The sequence below is a fragment of the Rhyacophila brunnea genome, unplaced genomic scaffold (genome assembly GCF_057557595.1).
Source record: "Rhyacophila brunnea isolate RB1 unplaced genomic scaffold, BYU_Rbru_1.0 scaffold_3, whole genome shotgun sequence".
NCBI classification, from domain to species: domain Eukaryota; kingdom Metazoa; phylum Arthropoda; class Insecta; order Trichoptera; family Rhyacophilidae; genus Rhyacophila; species Rhyacophila brunnea.
The window spans coordinates 14208039-14231018 of NW_028232965.1; the positions used below are offsets into that span (position 1 = coordinate 14208039).

General features: G+C 31.5%; 1 protein-coding gene and 3 non-coding genes across 4 annotated transcripts in view; 1 reads left to right on the top strand and 3 right to left on the bottom strand.

Annotated features, from left to right (window-relative positions):
- LOC147067920 (dorsal root ganglia homeobox protein-like) overlaps positions 1 to 22980 on the bottom strand; it is a 157114-nt gene that overhangs the window by 99875 nt on the left and 34259 nt on the right. Inside the window, exons 3-4 of the mRNA XM_085952531.1 lie at positions 4429 to 4520; positions 3781 to 3882 (exon numbers count right to left, since the gene is read on the bottom strand). Coding sequence (XP_085808657.1) covers positions 3781 to 3882; positions 4429 to 4520 — 194 coding nt within the window. The remainder of the gene's footprint in view (positions 1 to 3780; positions 3883 to 4428; positions 4521 to 22980) is intronic.
- Positions 18110 to 18183, bottom strand: TRNAI-AAU (transfer RNA isoleucine (anticodon AAU)). The gene has a single exon. It is a non-coding gene; the product is annotated as a tRNA-Ile (tRNA).
- Positions 19817 to 19888, top strand: TRNAE-CUC (transfer RNA glutamic acid (anticodon CUC)). The gene has a single exon. It is a non-coding gene; the product is annotated as a tRNA-Glu (tRNA).
- TRNAE-CUC (transfer RNA glutamic acid (anticodon CUC)) lies at positions 20308 to 20379 on the bottom strand. The gene has a single exon. It is a non-coding gene; the product is annotated as a tRNA-Glu (tRNA).

Sequence of the window (22980 nt, forward strand, 5' to 3'; positions counted from 1 at the left end):
CGTATATTATGTCTCATTGTTATTCTCAACCCAGTCGGTATATTTTTTTAATGTAAGTATCTACCTAATACACATTTTTTTTTGTAAAACACAGTTATTATGAATGCAATAATAATTCAACCATCTCTCCACATGTTAAATACAAACTGATCTGAAACAATTCTCCAGGGATACGAAACCCCTCGATTTAGCACTCTTGGGGTTTGTTGTCTTGTATTCTTACCCTACATCACCACTCGAGAATTTCTACCCCTTTTATGGGTGTCAAAATAACCTACAATGCCTTTTATGTGTTTGAAGATTTTTTTGAAAATATTTTATTATTAATTATATACAAGACATTCACGAATAATCATATGTTTAAAATAGCGAATCTACCGAAATTTGTATCATTTTTAGGGTTTGAATTTAAACAAAAGTGAATGCGTGATAAAAAAAAATAGATGTACGTTGGGCTTAATATGCAGGCATCGAAAGAAATAAATGAGTAATGAACCAAAAAAAAGTATTAAGATTTCGAAGTGAAGATGGGAAGTCTACATATCTTAAAAAACAGACCATCGCTGGAGAAATCTCGTCATTTAGTAGTATTTAAGGGCGGACGTGCTCAGCGTGGGTCAAAATGTAGCTTTTTTCCATTTCCAAAGCATGATCCTGGACATACCTTAAACGTTATAGATAATCTATTTATATAATTTTGAAGCCTTATTATCCTTTATATTTATTTTAAACATTTGGTGACTGCATAAAGTATTTTTATTACATAAAATAGTATTCTTCTAAACCCCTTGCTTTAATGTTTTAAAATATAGTCATATTTCAGTACATAAATGTGCAGTGGTGTTAAGATTTTTTACATTTATTAATTTTTAAACGCATTTATAAAACCATCAGTATAATTTATATTGACATTATTATAGTGAAATATTTACGATAAAAAATTATATTAATTTTTTCAGTTAATTCTGTTTTGTATGGAAAGTTATTTCGGAAAAAAACCGAAAAAAGTAGAACACTATTATTGATTGCTAAGGGGGGGGTCCTAGCAACTAAATTATTCAATATGAATATGAAATATCAATATCAATATCAATCAAATATCAATATGAAATGTCAAAATGACATTTCAGTATTCTATATTATTTATTCAGTATTTCTATCAAGTACAAAAAAAGTATTTATTAATACATAGAATTGTCAAGTTTATATGATTCAACAGAAAATTTAAAAACGTGGTATATAAAAAGTTCTTTTTATCTTGTAATTTTTTCGTTTTGACATTCTATATGTGAAGATATAGTTATTTTGATATTGAAGAATGTAATTATTATTAAGTTAGATAAATGTATATTGATCAACGAAGCTATTTTGTACAAAACCGGATAGTTAGTTATAATGTCAATAGGTACAATAAGATGATTTATTACCATTCACGTTCCAATTTCAAATTAAATAAATAAGCGCTACTTTTCTATTTTTTTCAATAAAACATTTTGTAATATTACACGTCATGTTGTCTCGTAATAAAATAGTCATCAAACCTGAGTGAAATAAAACATGTTTTGACGGTAAATGTAATAGACGTAGACATTTATAAACGCCAGTAGCGACATCTGTTGATACAAGTGCTCGTCCTTCTACGTCTACGGTAGCCTTCGTTTCGTTCGTATGCCAGGCATCAAGTAAAACAAGCCTTAACGTGAAATATTAACAAGTGTCCAAAAGAAACGACCGAGACGCTCGTAAAACAGAATGTGTCTTTACGCCAATCGTATCTTGTATCATATCATCGTCAGGGGTAGCCAACGATTGCATATTATACACGATTATCTATATAACATTTTATTGCTCTACACTTAACATATTATTAACATTTTCATATATCTTTGAAATCACTCTATAAACTGACTCTGAAAACTGACTATGCAGCTCAGATATCCGGTGATGATTATGCCAAGCTACGAAATACCAAGGAAATACAGTTCGCACCTTAAGGACGTAAGATATCTATGAAGCATTTTTTGGACACAGTTTGTGAGTATATAGAGAATGAAACGCAAAAAAAACTTAATTCGACGGGGAATTTTTAAAAAGAATTGTTATAAATACAATTGACGTATGACCCACTAGTTTAAATTGTCGCAATTAGATGGGAGGCTCATAGCATAATGGTTAATGCACAGTTGGCATACCAGTGGTTATACGGATTCAAATCTCTTTGAGCATCATATTTTTTTTTAAATATATTTTTTCTATTGGTTATATATCTGAGGTATTTTCAAATTATGTATGTTCAATATATGGAATGTTACATTCTCAAAATCTTGTGAATTATTCGTTGAATAAAAGACATTGTTTATTGAAAACAAATACGTATGACTGATAAAGTTTAGTGAACACTATTTATATCGGATCATAATAGCCTACCTCCACCCTTCGCCAGTAATCCATAAAATGTAATTGCATTTAATTTATGAATTTAAATTATTAAAATAATACAAATGTTTCATTTCCAATATGCAACGCCCGCCTGTTCCTACACCAATGTCTGAAGGAAAAGGGGCCGCTACCGAGAGTTACATATGAGCTTACATCGTCCAAGTGTTGCGAGGGTATGAAAACATCCCGTCAAAATACTTTGTCACAATCATCCCCGGCTTTACGCTTTACGGCCGCCTTTATTGCTTCTGAAGTGACGTCGCGCTGTGTGAGTGCGCGTCGCGACGCCTCCTCACTCGGATTCCTTCGGAAATCTTCGGATGTCCACGGAAAATTGAGGTAAAATTACTTAACGTGTATTGGTTACACTATCGTTTGAGTGAGTTGCGTTGTTCTACCCTATATATATATATATATATATATATATACGGTAAGGATACGGTTATATGAAATATGTTAGGGTATTAGTAACTAGACAGAAGACAGTATTTTAAATCAGTATTGTTATAGAAGTAACCACTAGCAAACTATGGAATTATTAAGAGATTGCATTGGTGTATATCAAATTAAAATTACTTTTACGGTTACAAAAGTAAGATTTCACTTCATACCATTATTTGTATGTATGATTGAGTAATATATAGAAAACATGATACTTTGCAGTGGCATAAATAGTACATACTAAACATTATCATCCATACTTCGACATACTCCGAACTAGTTTAACTTAGTTCAATGAAAAAAAAGTATGACTTGATAAAGTGTTGTGTGTCCTATTTGTTTCAGATATCAACAGCCTACCTCCACCCTTCGCCACTATTCTTTTGATATTTAACCCCTAATTGCATGCTATTATTACCTTTAAGCAACAAACTGTATTATTCTTAATATTTTGTGTGAATGAATTTTATTTACAACCTTGCAGTTCTCAGTAGTTGACCAAGTTTAATATACTGCCAAAATAGTTATAGTTTTATTAACAGATGTCAGTGTTAATTAATAATAATATTACACATTCAATGTGATCGATTACCAGCTAATGAGTATACACTTTTAATAATTAGCACCACAGTCAATATGTTGTGAATTTTTGGTCATTAATTTGCCTTTTTTTAATTGGTTACTTCATACTTAATTAGTTTATTTTAAACAGATAAATGGTTATTAACCAATCATTCAACCTAATGCCAATGACCCAAATTGACGTTAAACGTGAATATAGTATGTGAATTTGGCTGGAGTTAATCTTGTGTCCAATGGCTTCATAAGCCAACATTACGGGGCTAAATGAATTACCAACATATTATTACAATCTACAATTAAATAACATATTCAACTTACTTGGACCCTAGCTTCTGTTAGGTTAATCTTCATCGCCAAATCTTCTCTGGTAAAAACATCAGGATAATGTGTTTGCGCAAATGCTGTCTCCAACTCTTCAAGCTAATAGAACAATAAAAAATAAAGTTATGTAAAACAAAAATTACAAAGATTCGTGCATTCAGGTGTGTTTTTGTTAACATTTTGTTTGTTAAACCAGAGCTGTAAGAACCTCCATTTTTTTCACGGTTCAGTACCAGGTTCCTGTATAAAAATCGATGGGGTTCAATACCGGGATTTGGTTTTCTCAATTGAAAAATCGAAACCCCAATTGCGGTTTTATTAAAAACTAATACCAATTCTTACCTATTTATATGCTTGTATTTATTGATATAAATGTAGGTAGGTATATCATTGATATTATATTTAACTCAAAAAGTAGGTGACTGATATTTTTCATCATATCAGGTGGAAGCATTTGGAAATTATTAATAAAAAAATGTTTAATAACTATCCCCATCATGAACGATTGGAACATACGATACAATGTCATTTTAACAGGTTCAGGTTCCGGTTGGGGTTCTCGGGGCATCATGGTTTGGTTCCGGTTTCATTTCGAGCTCTGCTTTAAACTAGTTTAAGTACTTACATAGTAATGTGAAAGCTCACCTGCTGTAATGTAAACGTAGTTCGATTTCGTCTTTGTTTCCGCCGCACAAAAGTGTCATCATGAATCGCAGGGTGATAGGAATACGATGTATCTGAAAACAAAAAGAGTTTAACGATATAAACTCAAATACAAATATCTAATAGTATAATAATTATGAAGTATCCATACATTATAAACTATATTATGGTTGCTCTTGAAATATATAGCTAAATTGCTAATACTTATATACATTTCATAATGCATTTTTTTAAACATATAGAACTAACATAATTTAATAACTATCACATCAATATTTTTTAATTATTTTAATTCATATTATTTATAAATGTTTAATATTTTAATAATAGAACAAAATGTTTTTGGTGTGAGCAAATCACTTTTCTGGTAGGTTGTTTTAATAATTAAATATGAATTATTCATATTAACTGTAAATTATACTGCATCCAATTATTTACCTTAGTACTGTATTCTAAATAATTAGTTTCGAAATAATAAGACTTATCATGCAAAGTGAAGCACAAAAAAATATGAGCTTTCGTGACACTTGTTTTCAGAACAAACATCTTCTTTTGGCCATATCCGATACTAATAGGATCATATGGGTCTCCACAGAGTGTAGGTTTGTATTAACTGATTTTTTACGAGAAATTGATGTTAGCCACTTCCTCAACCTATTAGATCCATACAATCTGACTCCAAACGCAAATTGAAGAACAATATCTGCATTTGCCAGATCTAGAATTCAAAACTACCTATAAATAAACCAATATATGAATTTTTAGAAAGATAGGTAGTCAATTTATATGAATATAAAGTATATTTATACATACTTATAGTAGTTTATTTATCAAATTTTCAGAAGTTATTAATTTATAAACCAGCACAAACAAAACATAAATAGTTTGCGTCGAATTATTGAAGAAATTAAAGAGGTAATCATCTGGTTTTTAATACCTGTTATAAATATGTACTGTTATAATATTTAACTATTTATTTTCTTTGAAGTTTGATTACTAAAACATAAATAATTGCAAATTCCAGGACAATTTCCAATAAAAATATTACTCCGCGAGACATTTGACCAATCGTGTGTCAGATTCATCAGAGAGCTGATGACGCCTGGCGTTGATTTCACGGCAGAATCAAAGAATATTTATTCCAGCACGAAAATAGTAACCGGAAACTACAATACGACTATATTATTTAGTCTATGCAAAGTCAAGGTTAAGAAATTATATAATAATGTGTAGTTTTACAAACCGCGTGTTTGCACCGCCGAATAACTTTATGACAAGTGTACCTCATTAACTAATAACTACTAAAGTAACTTTGTTTGTATATAAAATTATCTGGGACTACCTACTGCTAATGCAAAATCTCTTGAAAAGAAAAAAATGTATTAGTAAAGTTACGTGTGTCATATAATTATAGCATCATAACTTCTCTTTCAGTTGCAATAATTGGCTGTCATCGATTTCATAAATCGAACAATTCTTCAATTTGTAAAATGGTAAAGTTTTTTTTTTTTTAAATCTGCTCCCTAAAATTTTTAAAAGCAAGTTAATCACGATAAGCCGGATGGGGGCAAATCCGTGGTATATCAACTGACCCCTTGCAACATTAAAAATAATACTACATGCATCAATTTTTGCTTTTTTATTATCGTGATGGTAATCTTCTTCCTGACAGCCCTTAATAAACACAAACCCAATGGGGATTTGCCTCAATTCGGTATTAAAGAATAACGCTCTTTCGTGAGGGCATCGATAATTCAATTGGGCCTTAATGGGTCTACCCTTTTGATCTGTAATAACAGTGTAACTAAATAAATACTTAATAAGATTTTCCTTCAAAGCGAATGCGGACAAGGTACCCTTTTGTTATTAGTTTATCTTTTAGCCAATTCGAACCTTTAAAGAGATAATACAGTAATGACTTAAAATATTTTATACTTATTAGTACCATCAATATAACCAACGCTAGAGACATTATCACTCATCTATCATACTAATTCAATGACATGTAGGTACTTTACTACGAAAAATGTATTATTCAATGATTATAATCTATGAAATAAGATTAAGGCGAAGTCTTTACCTACCAGAGGCACCTAGCGGAAAAATACGAAGCTTGCAATTTGAGACATTTTTTTGATAATTTACAAGACTCCTGACCATCACACCAGTCAAATTTTGACTGGACACGGTTGGTTCGCTGGCAAGCTTTTCAAGCTTGGATTTGCAAACCGTCCGACATGTCCATGCGGAGGTAAAATACGGGATCTCAACCACATCCTCTGGGAATGTCCGAGAATGTGCTCCGAAAGGGAAGAATTGCTTAAGTCGGTCCAACCAGCTTTTCGGTCCATCAGGCCGTCCAACTTGGTTGTTACAAAGGCTTGAAAGGCATTATCTTGCTTTAAAAAAAATTGCGACGTCTTACTGCGGACGTAAAGATCTCTTCACATAAGTTTTGCTGTCCGCATGATTAGCTTCGTTTGTTAAATATAACTTAAATTCTTTTTATTTTTGTAATTTCCATATATATATATACATGGATGCAGGTTACTATTAGTTACTATACGGGATTAATAATTAAAAACGATTAATATTGACGAAAAATTATCGAGCGCTCTGGTTCATCAAAGGTTTAACAATGGATTTAAACACTATCAAAAAATCTTTTGCTTTTGGCATATTATGTTCGGTCGGTGCGTTTGATACGAACGAGTTCAAAAGATCTGATCGCAGATGATACAAAATACTGTCACACCTTCACTCCGTACTTAGTTATTAGAGTATTGAATGGTGCGATCATTCGATGCGGTCAATTACTCTGCATTATGCACCGATAGTGATGCATTGTCTTGACTTGAAAATTGTTTACATGCTCGTACAAATTGCACACTGCGACTTTATTGCAATTCATTTTTTTATTATCCAATAATGAATCGTAATCATTTTCAATGATGTAACGCTTTATTCAAACATAGCTCATAAATAATATTTCAACACAGCTCGCAATATTGAATATCGAAGCGTCTTTCATCTTAAAAATACACAAACTTCAATTGATTTAATATTTTATATTCAATTTATTTATTTATATTTGGTAAATATATGTACACTACACAATAATTCAATACGTTCATAACATAACACTTAGATGTTATTTTCCGAATATACAAACAAAAAACAACATAATTATTGTATCTTCATAATGAAGACAATAGGTAATACAATAACGCCTTAATTCAGTTTCACGTAAATGGAATAGATCATAAATTTTAAATATAAAAAACAATATTGTTATTAATAATTAATATAAAACTACTACATATTATATAACTATATTTACAGTGACATCCCTAGGCAAAATGCCGCCCCTGGGCAGCGCCAAAATGTCGCCCTATTTTTCATACAGTATTTTGTATCACCATGGACGTCGAAACTGTTAAACCTTTTATGTTAATTTAATACATTTTGCTTCCAACCAGTGAGCTGATTTTTTGAATGGAAAGATATTTTCGTTATTATTAAGTTTAGATAGCTATTTCTGTATAATATACCTAATGATTCTCCTCGATTTGCCGCCCTTCGAGTAACTGCCGCCTTTGAGCGACCCTCAATCTGCCTACCCCCACGGGACGTCACTGTATATAAAACTGGTATTATATTTAAAAGAACTATAAGTTTGGACAATTTGAGCCACAGTAACGCAGTCATATTGCACTCATTATAGAAATTCAGGTTGTATCATATTTTATCAATGTATTATATATTAAAATTATTAATACAATGCATTTCCACCATGAACTGACAGTTAACACAATTAAATAAATTATTATATAGAAATAAACCCAAGATATTCATATCAGGTTATCGACGTTTTTTTTGTTAGCTAGGACAGTAGTAATGGGCGAACTTAGTGAATGAAATGATTTTTTAATATGTTTTGTTTATTGAATGTCGAAACAACATGGTGAAACGGAGGTTTTTCGATGACCAAACCTGCGAGTGCTGTGAAATACAAGGCATGGAACACCTATTGTCATGCAAGGCTTGCTTAGTAAGCTGCAAGCCGAGGAAAATGGTATTGCCTTGCCAACTTCTGGGGCGACACATTGTATCCATTGAAGAGCCGACACGACGAAGAAGATTTAATAAAAGAATTGTTTACAAATTATAACGTAAATTTCCAGGATTGGTTGAGATCTCACAGAGTTATGAACAAAAAATGATGGCCGGTACATGTTTATAGAGATCTGTTTTCCCCCATCTGTCTCGCATACCATTAATATACATATCAGGTGACTACTTTGTCTACTCGGTGGTATAATTTTTGTTTTTCTATCACCTATCAATTCATATATCAATATATTATAATATATTGCTTGACGTTATTCTAATTGGTTTTCATTATCACCATTTCTCTTTCTTCATTCCTAAACACTTTGGCTACTTGAGTTGAAAAGTTATTTAGTCTAGAACGATCTGAAATGTCAGAAAAGAAAATAAAACTATGAAGGAATACACGGTGATATCCCGAATAATATAATATATTAGTATTGTGTTATAAATTTGTCTTATTATCTGGCCACCTTGTTTCACAGATACACAGTACCTATAGTTTATGTAATTATTTTATGTAGATATATCTAATTGTTTCAGCATTCGCAGATAATTGATTTCTTAGAAGTAATTTCCATTACAATAAACAATGAATGCATAGATGAAGATCAAAACCGGCTTAGTATCATTAAATCAAGGTAGTATTTAGATATTTTCTATCTCGATGCATATCAATATCGGATCATTTCAAATGCATGCTCATATGCACTTATTTTAGATGCATTTATTTGCTAATAGCGGTCGCAATAGTTGAGTCGTCGGTACTCCATCTATCAATTATAATGAGTATAAAGTCTCTTATCAACCACATAGCGCTGTGTTATTATCTATTGTAAAGATCTTATTGTCATTTTGATCGCAATCTTCGGTTGATTACTCATTTAACAAAAAATAAAAGGTTTCTATTTTGGATATATTAATAAATAAGGTTATTAATGATTTTATTTAATTGTGATAGACCACCATTCATTATACAGGGATCGAAGATTCTAATTCAATAAACAATATATCTTTCATTTAGAATGGTTACCGTTGTATTATTGAACTTGTAACGTATTTTAAATATTGAGTTTAGGGATGAAAATAAATATTTGACTGTAAAAAATAGTCTATATAAAATATAAAAAATACTTTTTAATTTAATTTATAACTATGACATACATAAATAATACTTATACGTTTTTATGAAAAACTTAAGTAAATAAAATCAAGATAAATTTGAATTGTGCAACACATCTCTGAGATGCTAGTTTACTATTGCAATATTGTAAAGTCTCGGAATTCCACTAAGACCATTATAGAAGTGGGTGGGGCCCTACTCTAATAATTGGTGCAATTATCTTCATTACATCTGCATCTAGGAAGAGAGAAATGATTCGGTACGATATTTAATAACAAAGAATGCATTTGAAATTTACCACGTAATATTTCTAACACAAAATATTATATTAATTAATTAGTCAATTTATATCTATACTGTGTACTTTAAAATACGAGTTGATTAATATGTGCTTACTATTTTCTACCACTACTGGATGCAGTACATAACAATTAATTTAAAAATTGGCCTTCGTCTATCAATTTTGCCTTGTACCGCATCTCCCATGATGTCAACGGAACTATTTTGAATATGTTTTAAGAAGCCTTTTTACCAATTTCAATTTAATTCCTAAATAACTTCATTAAAAATACGTCGTTTTTGATTTTTACCGAGAATTCTATAATCATACTTCACAGGGACCTCGTACGTTAAATACCTTATACGTACTCGATTAGTCGACAGCAATTAAAACATACAAAATACATAGTTTCATTATTTTTATTACGCGAGGAGTTACAGATTTGCTTCACGGTGAAGTTAACATAAATCTGATATTTTCTCAAGAAGGACAGGATACTTGAAGACAGATTCTGGAAGAGGCAAAGAGCCAGATGGGGCTGTAGCGTCACAAAAAGAAGGCCTACTTATTAACTCGTCAATATAAAAAAAAAAGTTTAAATGGGTGTTTAACGCTAAAAATTATAGCGATCATACAATTTGCTATTATAAAATATTGATAATAAGTATATTAATTTATTGAAATACAATAAAAATGGGTGAATATGAACGTCTCTTACGGGATCTTACCCTGGATGATTGAAAAGCTAAATTCGCTTGCCAAAAGTTGTGTTTGCAATTCAGCAGTATGGTTTGGTAAATGGGAACGCTCATTATTCACTCTCTATCGATATTTTCCCAAAATTATGGTCTATTCCTATTTATCAGTGAAACGGGGTGAATAGGAATACCAAATAAATAGAAAGGAAAAACTGCAAATTACAATATGAAACATGATTAAATATTAATTAAAGAAACATATATTTTTATATAATATCATACATATTGGAATGTAAACAGTAGCATTTAGAAACTTCAACTCGGATTTTTTTTCGGGAACTGTTCCTATTCTCAACGTCATTCATATTTACTCCGTTTGACGGACATATTGAATTTAATAAAAATAATGAATAGATAAGTATGAATAGCTTTATTTTAAATTCGCATGATTTTTTTTTTGCAAAATAAAAATTAACTAGAAAGCTAAGAGAAGTAGAAGCCCATTTCCCAATTTTTTTTCATCGTGAAATATTAACCAAACACACTGAATGGATTACAGTCAACACTTACACAGCTTTCACTTCTGAAAAATTCAAAAGCACACAAGCTTTTTTAATTGAAAACCCACCATTACGTAGATTTGTCTGGCTTTGCAAATTAAAATGTTATTAAACGTTTTTAATCTTTTTTCCCACCCCCAGTTCGGCCGAGCGTCCGCGTTTGTCCGCCCATCCAGAGCAGTTATAAATTTTTCACGGTTCCATTAAATTTATGTTTTTAATCCTTTTTAAATATTCACACAATCGTCCCGTTAGCGAGGGCGGAAATTAAAAACGTATAACAATAAAATTGTTCAAACACCCTGTACAAAAGCGTGGACTAGATGTAAAAAATTAAATATAAATTCAATAATCCATACCAAAAAATGTTTCCATTTATTGATTATTCGATAGCAATTTAAAATTATTATAAAATGGTTCAATTGTACTTGAGTCGCGTAGTCATAACTCACATTTTGCGTCGTCACAAATCACCAAGTGATTCTAAAGGCATTAATATATAAATAAAGAAATAATTAAAAGATAAAAAGAACTTTTTATATACATCGTTTTTAAATTTTCTGTTGAATTATTATCCTCAATATGCTCAAACTTGTACTTGATATGAAGTAAATATAGAACAAACAAACAAACAAACAAACAAACAAATATAGAATACTGAAACGTCATTTTGATTTCCATAGTAACGCACGTATATATTAATAATTTAGTTGCTAGGACCACCCACTTAGCAACCAATAATAGTGGATTGGATTACAGATTTCTTCCGAAATAACTTTTCATACAAAACAGAATTAACTGAACATGAATTCAATTCTACTTAAAGATGGCTAAAAGTATTAAAATAATGCATTGGCATCGTGTTCTGATATATTCTAATAGTTTCAAATGTCTAGCTAGTCGGGAAGTTAGTTAAAAATCGATTGCAAGATTTTTACTTGATAAACAACCACCGGACAAATAAGAATACGAGCTAATAAAAACGTTGTAACGTTGTAAAAATAGTTGGGTATCAAAAGTCACTTTAATTAAACCATGTGAAAATCGTTGATAAAGTTGATTGTTGTTGTCATAACTCACGTTTTTCAATGATTCATGTGAGTTCTGTCACGAAGGTCTTTCAATCAGGTCTATCTTATAGTGTGGTGTGTTTGCATCCTTAGGAGTATTATATATATATATTTTTTAAATATAGTAAACCACCTCACTCACTTATAAATATTCAAGGGAGTTCAAAGTTCAATACTTTTCTTCTAATTACAAAAAACTCTGTGCCCAAAACAAAGTGCTCTGGTAGTTTTTTGCGGTTATCTTAAAACTCGATTTTTGGAATATGTGAGTTATGACTTTAGGCAACTCACTGATTTGACTCTCTATATAATATAAAGTATAAATTGAAATATTTTTAGAAGATAACTTATCTAGATTACACAAAAAGAAAAATCTGAATTATTATCAATGATATTAAAAAACCGTCTTTTATAGAGACCGAGCTTGCGTGTATGAAATTGAAGCAAAAATGGACATCCGGTCTATCAGTAAAGTTAGATACAAGTGAGTGCTTTGCATGTTCATTTGAAAGTAACTTCACTCTACTTACACTATAACGTTCCACTATCATTTCATATTCACTCAATTATAATGTAATCATATATTAATTAAAATAAACGCAAAATGTAGTTCAAATGCCACATAGTTTAAAAATAAGCAAGACCGGTTTCGTCCACTTCAAAGGGATATTTTTAACAGCTACAGAATATACAATAATACACATATTTAAATTATAAATTTTACTTGGCAAACTTATTTATTTAAGATGATGAACCATATTATAAGAAATTTTCTGTTCAAAAATATATCAATTAAATTTATTCGGCCTTACAGAACACATTGTTACAATCCATTTTTAAATAATAAGATCATTATTATGTACTTATACAATAGGTACATTTCTTTAATATATTAACCAATTTCGCAATAGATAGAAATGCTTCGAATTTGTAATATATTTACAAAACAACTCTGTATTATGTGATATTTTTGAAATGTATTTGTAATCGAGTAGTACCTACATAAAAATGTTCTATCGAATACTACTTTCAGCCGCTATACAAGCAATTTAAAAAAAAAATGAATTTTCCTTTTTGTCGAATCATAATTTTTCATATTATGTAGATACCTATATAAATAGTAGGTACGAGTCTGTATTAGTTTAATGTATTATGTACGATATTTCCGCAAGCCCTTTTATGCGAAAGTGCATTAGTGGACCGGGCATACGTTTCGTATATGTTACGCATAACCAATTACGTTTAATTAATAATTATTATACGCAAACATCATTAGTCTGTTCATGTGGTGACGCCGCGCATCGGCTCCCGCACGGACCACATGTAAATAGCGGTAATTGGTTATTAGCGGGTTAACTGTTTTAGCGGGACACTAAATTTGCTCAATGATAGACGAGACATCTGTAGATTTTTTCATGAAATAAATAGGTATTACTATAATTGACAAATAAGACCTAGCGCACACCATAGACGAGATAGAGTCAGTCTCTGTCGTAAAAAATAGACAAAACAGTAATGACTAACTAGCAAATAGCACACACCAGTCAAAAAAGTCTTTATAGCCCGTTTACACGTGCATGGATTTACTGGCGGTATGTATTGTCGGGACCATGACAATAAAATTAAAATGTATAAACGTATGTATTATTGTGCAAGTTGCAAGAGTGCATGCACGGATCAACAAAGTTTAGCGGCTTCTGAATTTGCAAGCGTTAATTGCAACTTGCATGAGATATGCGCATACGCAGTAGAACGATAATGGTGAACCTGTTATAAAAAATATGAACCCCACCGTGCAGAGAATTTTGAACAATGAGATTGACGAGACAGTCAGCACTTTTGCGTGTAATATATACGCTATTGCTGCCGGTAAATCTATGTATACATAGCTCAAAATAACCGGAGCGCCGCTCCGGTTCATGAAATCCCCAAAATTATCGCTCCACCACATGGAAAAATTATTTTGACCATTTATGCTAGATAGGTCATTTAAAAAAATATATAAAATATAGCACACTTATTTTTATACAATATACATAAGTATAATTAAATAACTGTTAATATTTATGTTATGTTACATTATAATTATATTTATATCAATAAAATGTTAATATTTTCGAAAAACATATCAAGCGCTCCGGTTCGTAAAATTGTTCATTTCGAGAGCTGCATTTATGTGTACAGGCGATATTAGAATACGACAAATTTCTTGGAAAAACATGAAAATGGATAAGAAAAATGGAAATAAAATAGAAATAAGAATAAAGAATTCTCTTAATTTTCACAACCCTTATGCGCGAGTGCAATGTGCAATTATTTATCATTAAACATATAAACTTGTTTGGGGATTGACGATCCCGTCAACTGGTGAATAATGAACTAATAATCACAAGAAAAATGTGCCGATCTGCATGCATACAATGCACCAATCGACGAGGAGGATCAAAAAATGTTAAAAGCTAATATAATGAGAACAAAAATTCCACTAATACGTGAAACAAAGCGTAATATTAATATCAGAATGCAATTTGATAGGGGCTGGAAAATAGATACATTTGAATCGCGCAGACCTTAACGACGTGTTAATATTTTAATTGCTCTTATTTTCAATTGGCATAATTAATCTAACTTCGTCCTACTAAATGGAATGAGCGACCGTATCGCAGTTTTGCGTTTCAATTAGTTTGAATTTATTATGACACCAGGATGACTAACTCTTTTATTAATGCCTAATTATTTCAGCAAATTGCGTTATAATAATGTTTTCCCGTAGTAGACAATATATTATTAATTTCAGGGAACACAAAATTATATAATATGTATTATATTGGATGTGGTATAACAGGCTAAATATCTCGAGTGTGGAAAAATATGGGATAAACTTAAATACGTATTAAAGAATAATATGCTATTTTTAATAGTGAATAAATAATATGTAGGTATTTTAGTTGTCAGGCCATAAACTACCCTGCTTCAGAACTTTGGTCCATTGAGATGGCTTTTACATTTATATTTTTATTAATCTGTTCTATGATTAATTTGTATTTATTTATTACAATTAACAACACACATATTCTAGCTAGAATGTAAACAGCGTAGAAAGAAAGAATGCATGCAGTATCTTTCTCCGTCGATCTACGTATGCAGTAAATCTATAAAAGTTGTTTCATTATCGTATTAGTTTATTGGTACAAAGTTTGTGAAATGTTTTATTTTTACGTTTTACGTTTTAATAATATTATTTCATATAGAGGCAAAATACATCATTGCGATTATAATATGTATATAAGAACGGTAAATTATCTGCTTACAATATCATGGGTCCCAGATTCGAATCCCAAGCCTAACGAAATTAACAAGCTGTATTTCAATGTGTGTCTGGCGCCAGAGTATGGACCTTATAGGTTAAGCGAGTGGCTAACATCCATTTATCGTTGAAACAAAAACCTGCCAATACAACATCCACTCTATGGAAGCCCATATTATCCCCCTAGGATCTAACATGGTTATGTAATTGTAATGTAAGTAAAATGTATTTTTTATATACTTATATAGAACTGGAATATAAAAAAATGACAATTTCTTTATATCGAAAACCAGTGACAATTTATTCTAAGGAATCACTTGTTTATTAAATAAAACAAGAGCGTTTATCAATTAGTAACAATATAATATTCAAAGGCCAAAATAAGATAAATATTCTTGAATTTAAAAGCTCTATAACTTTACAATTATTTAGATAGATACTCGAGTTTGTAGGTTACACGCAAAAAATCTTTGGTTAAAAACAAGTGCGTGAATGCGCGTGCGCGATGAGCACATGTGCGCATTTAGCCACCCTCTCGTTTTGTTAATAGTAATTGTGTTAGCGCATTAAACATGGAGCCGCGCAGGTGTCCGGCCGGCGCCGACCTATTCCCCTGGGAAAGCTGCCTTTGCTAAAACCGAGCTTCGGAGCTATGCGCCGAAATTTAAATTAGGTACCTATCTAGCATTAACAATAAGACAAAAATGACAAATTCTTATTCATTACGTATGTTTTCTAATACCATGCATAGTATCTATGAATAATGTAATTATGTAACCGCCTCAAGAATTTTAAATAATTTACTCAAATTGGTAGTACGTAAATAATGATAAAACCTAGACGGTGGCGTGTTTATTTTTGGGATACGATGTAGGGAGGGTCCAAAAATCATACGCCCTCTATCGAAGAACAGTAATTATTACTAAACGAAAATGACAATTACAACGTGCAATTTTACATTTTTTTTCAATCAGAGAATCAGAGCCCTAATATCCACAGCAAGCTGATGTTTGATTAGCAAACACATCAAATAATTTCCAACACTAGTTTTAAGTCTTGCTTCTGTACTAAATAGGTATTAAAGTTTTCGCGGTATTTTATTGTAGTAATTTGTTATATAAACGAGAATTAGCACTGTGTTCTGTGTTAGTATGCATTTACCATCGGTGAGTGAGTATAGTGCTTGAAGATGACGAAAGGCGAACCCCGGGTCGCGCAAAAATTTACTCAAATGAAATAGTACAAAACTTAAATCAATTAGAATTACAATTCAAATTCCATCTAGTACCCTCAGTCGATAGTATCAATTTTTTGAAACATACTTCAAAAAATTGATAATTTTTGCCACCATTTGCATATTAATGATAGGTAAATTTTATGAAAAACGTAACCCTATTTAATTTAACTATTAATAGTTAAATTAAAAGTACCCAAAATGCTTTATAATGCAGTGATGCTTATGAAATGGTATTCTCTCAAAATATATGGATGGTATGTATGTGAGTAAAAATTATACCATCACCCTTCACAAGGGATTTAGTACATTATTATGAGGATTATGTGGGCAAAAGGGGAGACTGTACAATTGTATTTACATCAGTGTATACATATAATTTGTATACATATAATTTGTATACATAGACATCTCGATTCGAGCTGAGTAATACGTAAAGTAATGATACAGTCAAAACATGACAAACATCATTATCGATCCATTAACTCATTTAGTGCTAACACCGCGACTGGCGCGTTCGGAGTACTTGACCATTAGATATTATTAAAGTGTTATTTAAATGTGGTAATTAAAAGCTAATTAAAAGGTCAGCAGTGATTGTAGACTAAAAATATATTTTTATTTTTTCTTACATCACCCACAATCATTATTGTTTCAATCATTTAGTTTATCCATGGCTCAAAACTTATTACTTTTAACATCTACACAGCGACTTGCTACGAAAGTCCACAGCTAGCCAATGTCACTGACATCTTCTCTTACCCAGTCCACTGCTTACCGCGCCTCGTCGCTTCCACCATAGACCAACGCACTTTTCCGGGAATATTCATCACGTCTAAACACACCTCGCGTTTATTCCCGGGTTAAACACCCGACATATTATGGTCATATTAAGTAAAACCGCTAGTGTTCGGTTGTATTGTCCTCGCAACATTCTCCCGCCATGTCAATATTAAAAATATACGTTCCTTTTAATATTATCACCGCGGTAAATAATACTCTATTTATTTATAACATGTTATATATATTTGTTCCTATAGCCGTCCGTATCCTCTTGTTATATTAACATGACATCTTCTGGACCAAAACTGCTTCCTTTTGTCAGGCTTATTAGACACCAATAGGGAAGGCTGCGCAGCTGGTCGATGCACCGTGTATTTTATTTAAAAAATATATATATTTTGTGTTTATTTATTTTTGTTTTTTTCATTATCAATTGATTTACCTGCTCTTTTGTGAATGTCTTCAATTAATAATTTCTATAAAATAACAAAAAAAATGTGGCCCATGAGGGGATCGAACCCGCGACCTTCGCGTTATTAGCACGACGCTCTAACCAACTGAGCTAATGGGCCGATATAATTAAGAGATGAGAAAACTAGTTCGTTGTTCTTTCTCGATCACTGTAATTATTTGTGAAATTTTCTTATCTATTTAATTTACCTAAGTTATAAAAACATTGGAAAACTAATAATTTTATTGTTACTGTGTATTATATTTATTATAATATTTTATCGCAGATTGACCCGAGACTTGACTCGACTTATCAATAATGAATTACGTTTTATCAAATAATTAATATAGGTACATTCGATTTGTGTTACCTTATCACTATGCAACCAACGCATAAATAGAATTACTATGTTGTCGATATCTACACAAAATTAATTCATACATTTTAAGTTATTTCAAGACCTAGGTATTCAATATCATTTACTATTATTATATTAATAATATATAATATTATTTAAGTGGTAGGTAGGTATATTTTTGTGTAAAAGTACGTACTTATTTGACTGAGTAGTAGATATTGTAATAGGCCTCTTTGAAGTTAGTTGCTGGGCATGCTTTGTGAGAAATATGCTTCCTTGATTTTGGCATAGTTTCATAATGGTAAATAAATGTATAATCTACCGATATAATAAATGTAACCCATAATACTTAAATCTTGTTTTTTTAGAAATACGATGTGCGCCCGCCACTATTTTCCGAAATCCCAAATGCGCCCGCTACCGCAAAATGGTTAAGAACCCCTGATGTAGAGGTTCCATACACTTTTTTTGGAATAAATATATTAATACAAAACAAAATGGACAGGGTAAATTTTGGAAAAGGGCAGGGCTCGAAATCGACCGGAGCGCACCGGAGCGTCGTTCCGGTTCGTGAATTCTGTAAAGTTATCGCTCCGTCTCGTGGACAAAATAATTTGACCGTCTGAGTAGATATGGCATATAACAAAAATCTAGCACACATATGTTTATGAATTCGATAACCATGTTAATATCCTCAGAAAATTTTCGAGCGCTCCAGTTCGTAAACTTTTCCATTTCGAGCGCTGGAAATGGGCGACTCACATATATTATAGAACATACCTAATAGATATTGAAAGGAGCAACCCTAACGGCTAAAACCGATCCTACAATAGCACATAAATCACATCGATGAGACTTTAAATTCGATTTCCATCAAACATGCCAGTACATGGTATTAATTATGTAATAAATTAAGAGAAAAAATATTGCATTAAAGATTACAACTACTGTTCGGTTTCTATATATTGACATCTACGCCGTGCGCTTTTTGCATGCTGGTGATTTTGCAGCGGTTTTAACTCCATAAACAGCCGCAGTGACGTGTACATCTCGATATAGAAGTCGAAGTCTAATAGTAAGTAATACTTTTATATAATTTTTTAATTAATAAATATAATGTTTTCCGCTGAAATTAGCAGTCAACACTATTCAAATAATATGTAAGTATATACATTTGAGGTAAGTACTTGTTTAATAATATTTCAGAAGTATAATTTGATATAATTAAATTTTGTAATCAGAATGTAAACATTTCCAATAATAATTAGTTACCAACATAGATGTACATAATTATCATCATCGGCCGCGCGCTGACATTCCAAAAATAAGCTCGCGTGGCGAAATTATTTTGAGCTTTTCTCTAGCTCGGTGTTTTAGAACGGAAAGCTTTTCATCATCCGGTATGGTCTAGTGGCTAGGATACCTGGCTCTCACCCAGGAGGCTCGGGTTCGATTCCCGGTACCGGAATACTTTTTGTACAATTATACGCAATATACCATAGGTATAATCCGTAAAACCATTAAATTAAAAATGTGTATACAAACGTAATATTCAATTCAATTATTTGTAGGTAACAGGTAGGTATACTTTTTGCCAATATTTTATGATGAGATAGATAGATTGTCAGAACGAGATTGTCATACTTTGGCGACATCGTACGGCTTCCCGACATATATTTTGCATATTATCATTAAAGGGATGATCTCCGATAAGCAAGGCCCTGGTAGAAAAAGAAAATCTTGGTTCGGGAACCGCAAAGACTGACTTGGGCTCAATACTCCATCCTTGTTTAGAGTAGTGATGTACAGGGAAAAATAGCCAAACTCATCTCCGATGTCCAATAACAAATAATATGGCACAAAAAAGAAGGAGATACAAAAAATAACTTCCGGTACCGGGAATCGAACCCGAGCCTCCTGGGTGAGAGCCAGGTATCCTAGCCACTAGACCATACCGGATATATAAAGTTTTTCACTCTGAAGCAAGTGAAAAGCTTGAACGGTATAATATAATCCAAGAGTTTTATATATATTCAAGCAAAAGCATCACTGTAAGCATTATGCTTTACAATCTTATTCTTGTTGGAGTCTTTTGTGGTTTCCTTATCAAATTCCAGTTTGTCATAGGTGCTATTTTTCTAGACGGCAAACAATAAGTAGGTACATTCGCCGCTCCTCAGAATTCCCAAAACTGTCGCCACGTCCCGTGGAAAAAAATTAAGAATTGTGTTCTGTGTCATGAATTAATAAAGAAACAATTAAATTGATTTTTTTCTGTCTAATACGACACTTATTTCAAATTGGATAAAAATATTATATTTTTTTAATTTCCGTTGAAATCAGATTAGGTACGTTACATAGTAGAATACAATATTATTTTGGATTAAGACGTTTGCCCACCTGATCTCAACGGAGGCACGATTTATAACATGTACCTACTTATTATACGACCTCTGTGACATAACAACAAATTATTTTTTGTAATCGCTATAATTAATAAGCTTATAGATTTGGTTCATGGTAATATTGGCGACCATTGAAAGCGTGTTCATCCTTTAAACATGATCAATATAAAAGATTATTAACAGGGTTAGATTGGCTTAAGGGGGCACATGCTCAGCGTACGTCAAAATGGAGTTTTTATGCTATTTTGAAAGCATGATCCTAGACTTTCCTTAAACGTTGTAGATAATCTATTTTCATAATTTTGAAGCCCTATTATCCTTTATAGTTATTTTTAAACATTTTATGACTGCATAAAGTATTTTTGTTACATAAAATAGTATTCTTACCTCTCGCTCTAATGTTTTAGAATATAGTCATATTTCAGTACGTCCATGTGAAGTGGTGTTAAGATTTTTTATATTTATTAATTTTTGAAAGCATTTATAAAACCATTAGTAAAATTTATATTGACATTATTATAGTGAAATATTTACAATAAAAAATTATATTGATAACCTCTGTGATCCCAAATTTGACAAGAATTAGGCATTTTATTATTCAAAAAATGGGCAAGATTTACACATTTAAAGATAATTTTAAAGATACTGATTATAAGCCATATCTTTGACCATTCAAATGTGATAAACATTCTACGCATAATGTTTGCTTTATAATAATTATTGACCTAAGAATAAGGTAGTATTTTTTTTGAAATACGCCATTTCTATTGGCATTTCCCAGTGGCTAAGCTACAATATACGGCCGTAGCCATAAATTGACAAACGATAAATGAAGTAGGGAGTAAGATCATGTTAACGCGCGTGTTTGAACATGTACAGTTTAAAAAAACGGTTAGGTACATGTTCAAACACACAATGTTGGGTGGGAAGCCCAACGTCAAATACTTTTCGAAAAATGTTCGAATAGCTTGAGATTTTTACTCAAAATATACATACCCTACAACTAATTATTTATTATACCAAGGCAAAGGACATAAATGTCTTGACATGAAGACATGAATTTACTCGCTCGAATGTCAATTTTGATGTAAAATGTATAAAATATATATTCTAAAAAAGAGTGTTATTTATAAATGAGTCGCCTAGAGCAGTGATTCCCAACGTGGGGCGTACGCCCCGCCGGGGGACAATTTGAATGTTTTGGGGGGCAAAAAGGTCATTATGAAAACCATTTCAAGACGGAGCATAGCACAAGGATCGCACTAATTTTCTTTCGAGTAGGTACATGTAACGTAATATATATATTTACCTACGAAAGTTAAATTAAAAATAGTATCGCCCATGTGCATTCTTTTATTTAAAGAAATTCATTTTTTTTTCAGAATTAGTTAGGTAGCTATACAATTTGCATGGGGCTTGGCAGAAATAAGGTTGGAAAACACCCTAGGCCCAAGAGTCATAAGTCACATTTTGCAATTTTATCGTTTTTGAGTTAATTATACTAATTGATTCTAAAGGCTTTAATCCATATAGAGAAATAATTACAAGATAAAAAGAACTTTTTATATACAACGTTTTTAAATTTTCTGTTGAATTATTATGCTCAATACGCTCAAACTTGTACTTGATATGAAGTAAATAAAAAACAAATATAGAATATGTACTGAAATGTCATTTTGATTTCCATAGTAACGCACGTACGTATATATTAATAATTTAGTTGCTATGACCACCCGCTTAGCAACCAATAATAGTGGATTGGATTACGGATTTCTTCCGAAATAACTTTTCATACAAAACAGAATTAACTGAAAATGAATTCAATTCTACTTAAAGATATTAAAATAATGCATTGGCATCGTGTTCTGATATATTCTAAAATGTCTAGCTAGTCGGTAAGTTAGTTAAAAATCGATTGCAAGATTTGTACCGGATAAACAACCATCAGACAAATAAGAATACGAGCTAATAAAAACGTTGTATAATGTTTGTCTATCAAAGGTCACTTTAAAAACCATTTGAAAATCGTTGACAAAGTTGACTGTAGGTGTCATACCTCAGATTTTTCAATGAATAAAGTTCTGTCATCAAGGCCTTTTATCCAATGAGAAAGCTCTATTTTTCATTGGGTGCTGTGTGTCTGATGAAAAAATAA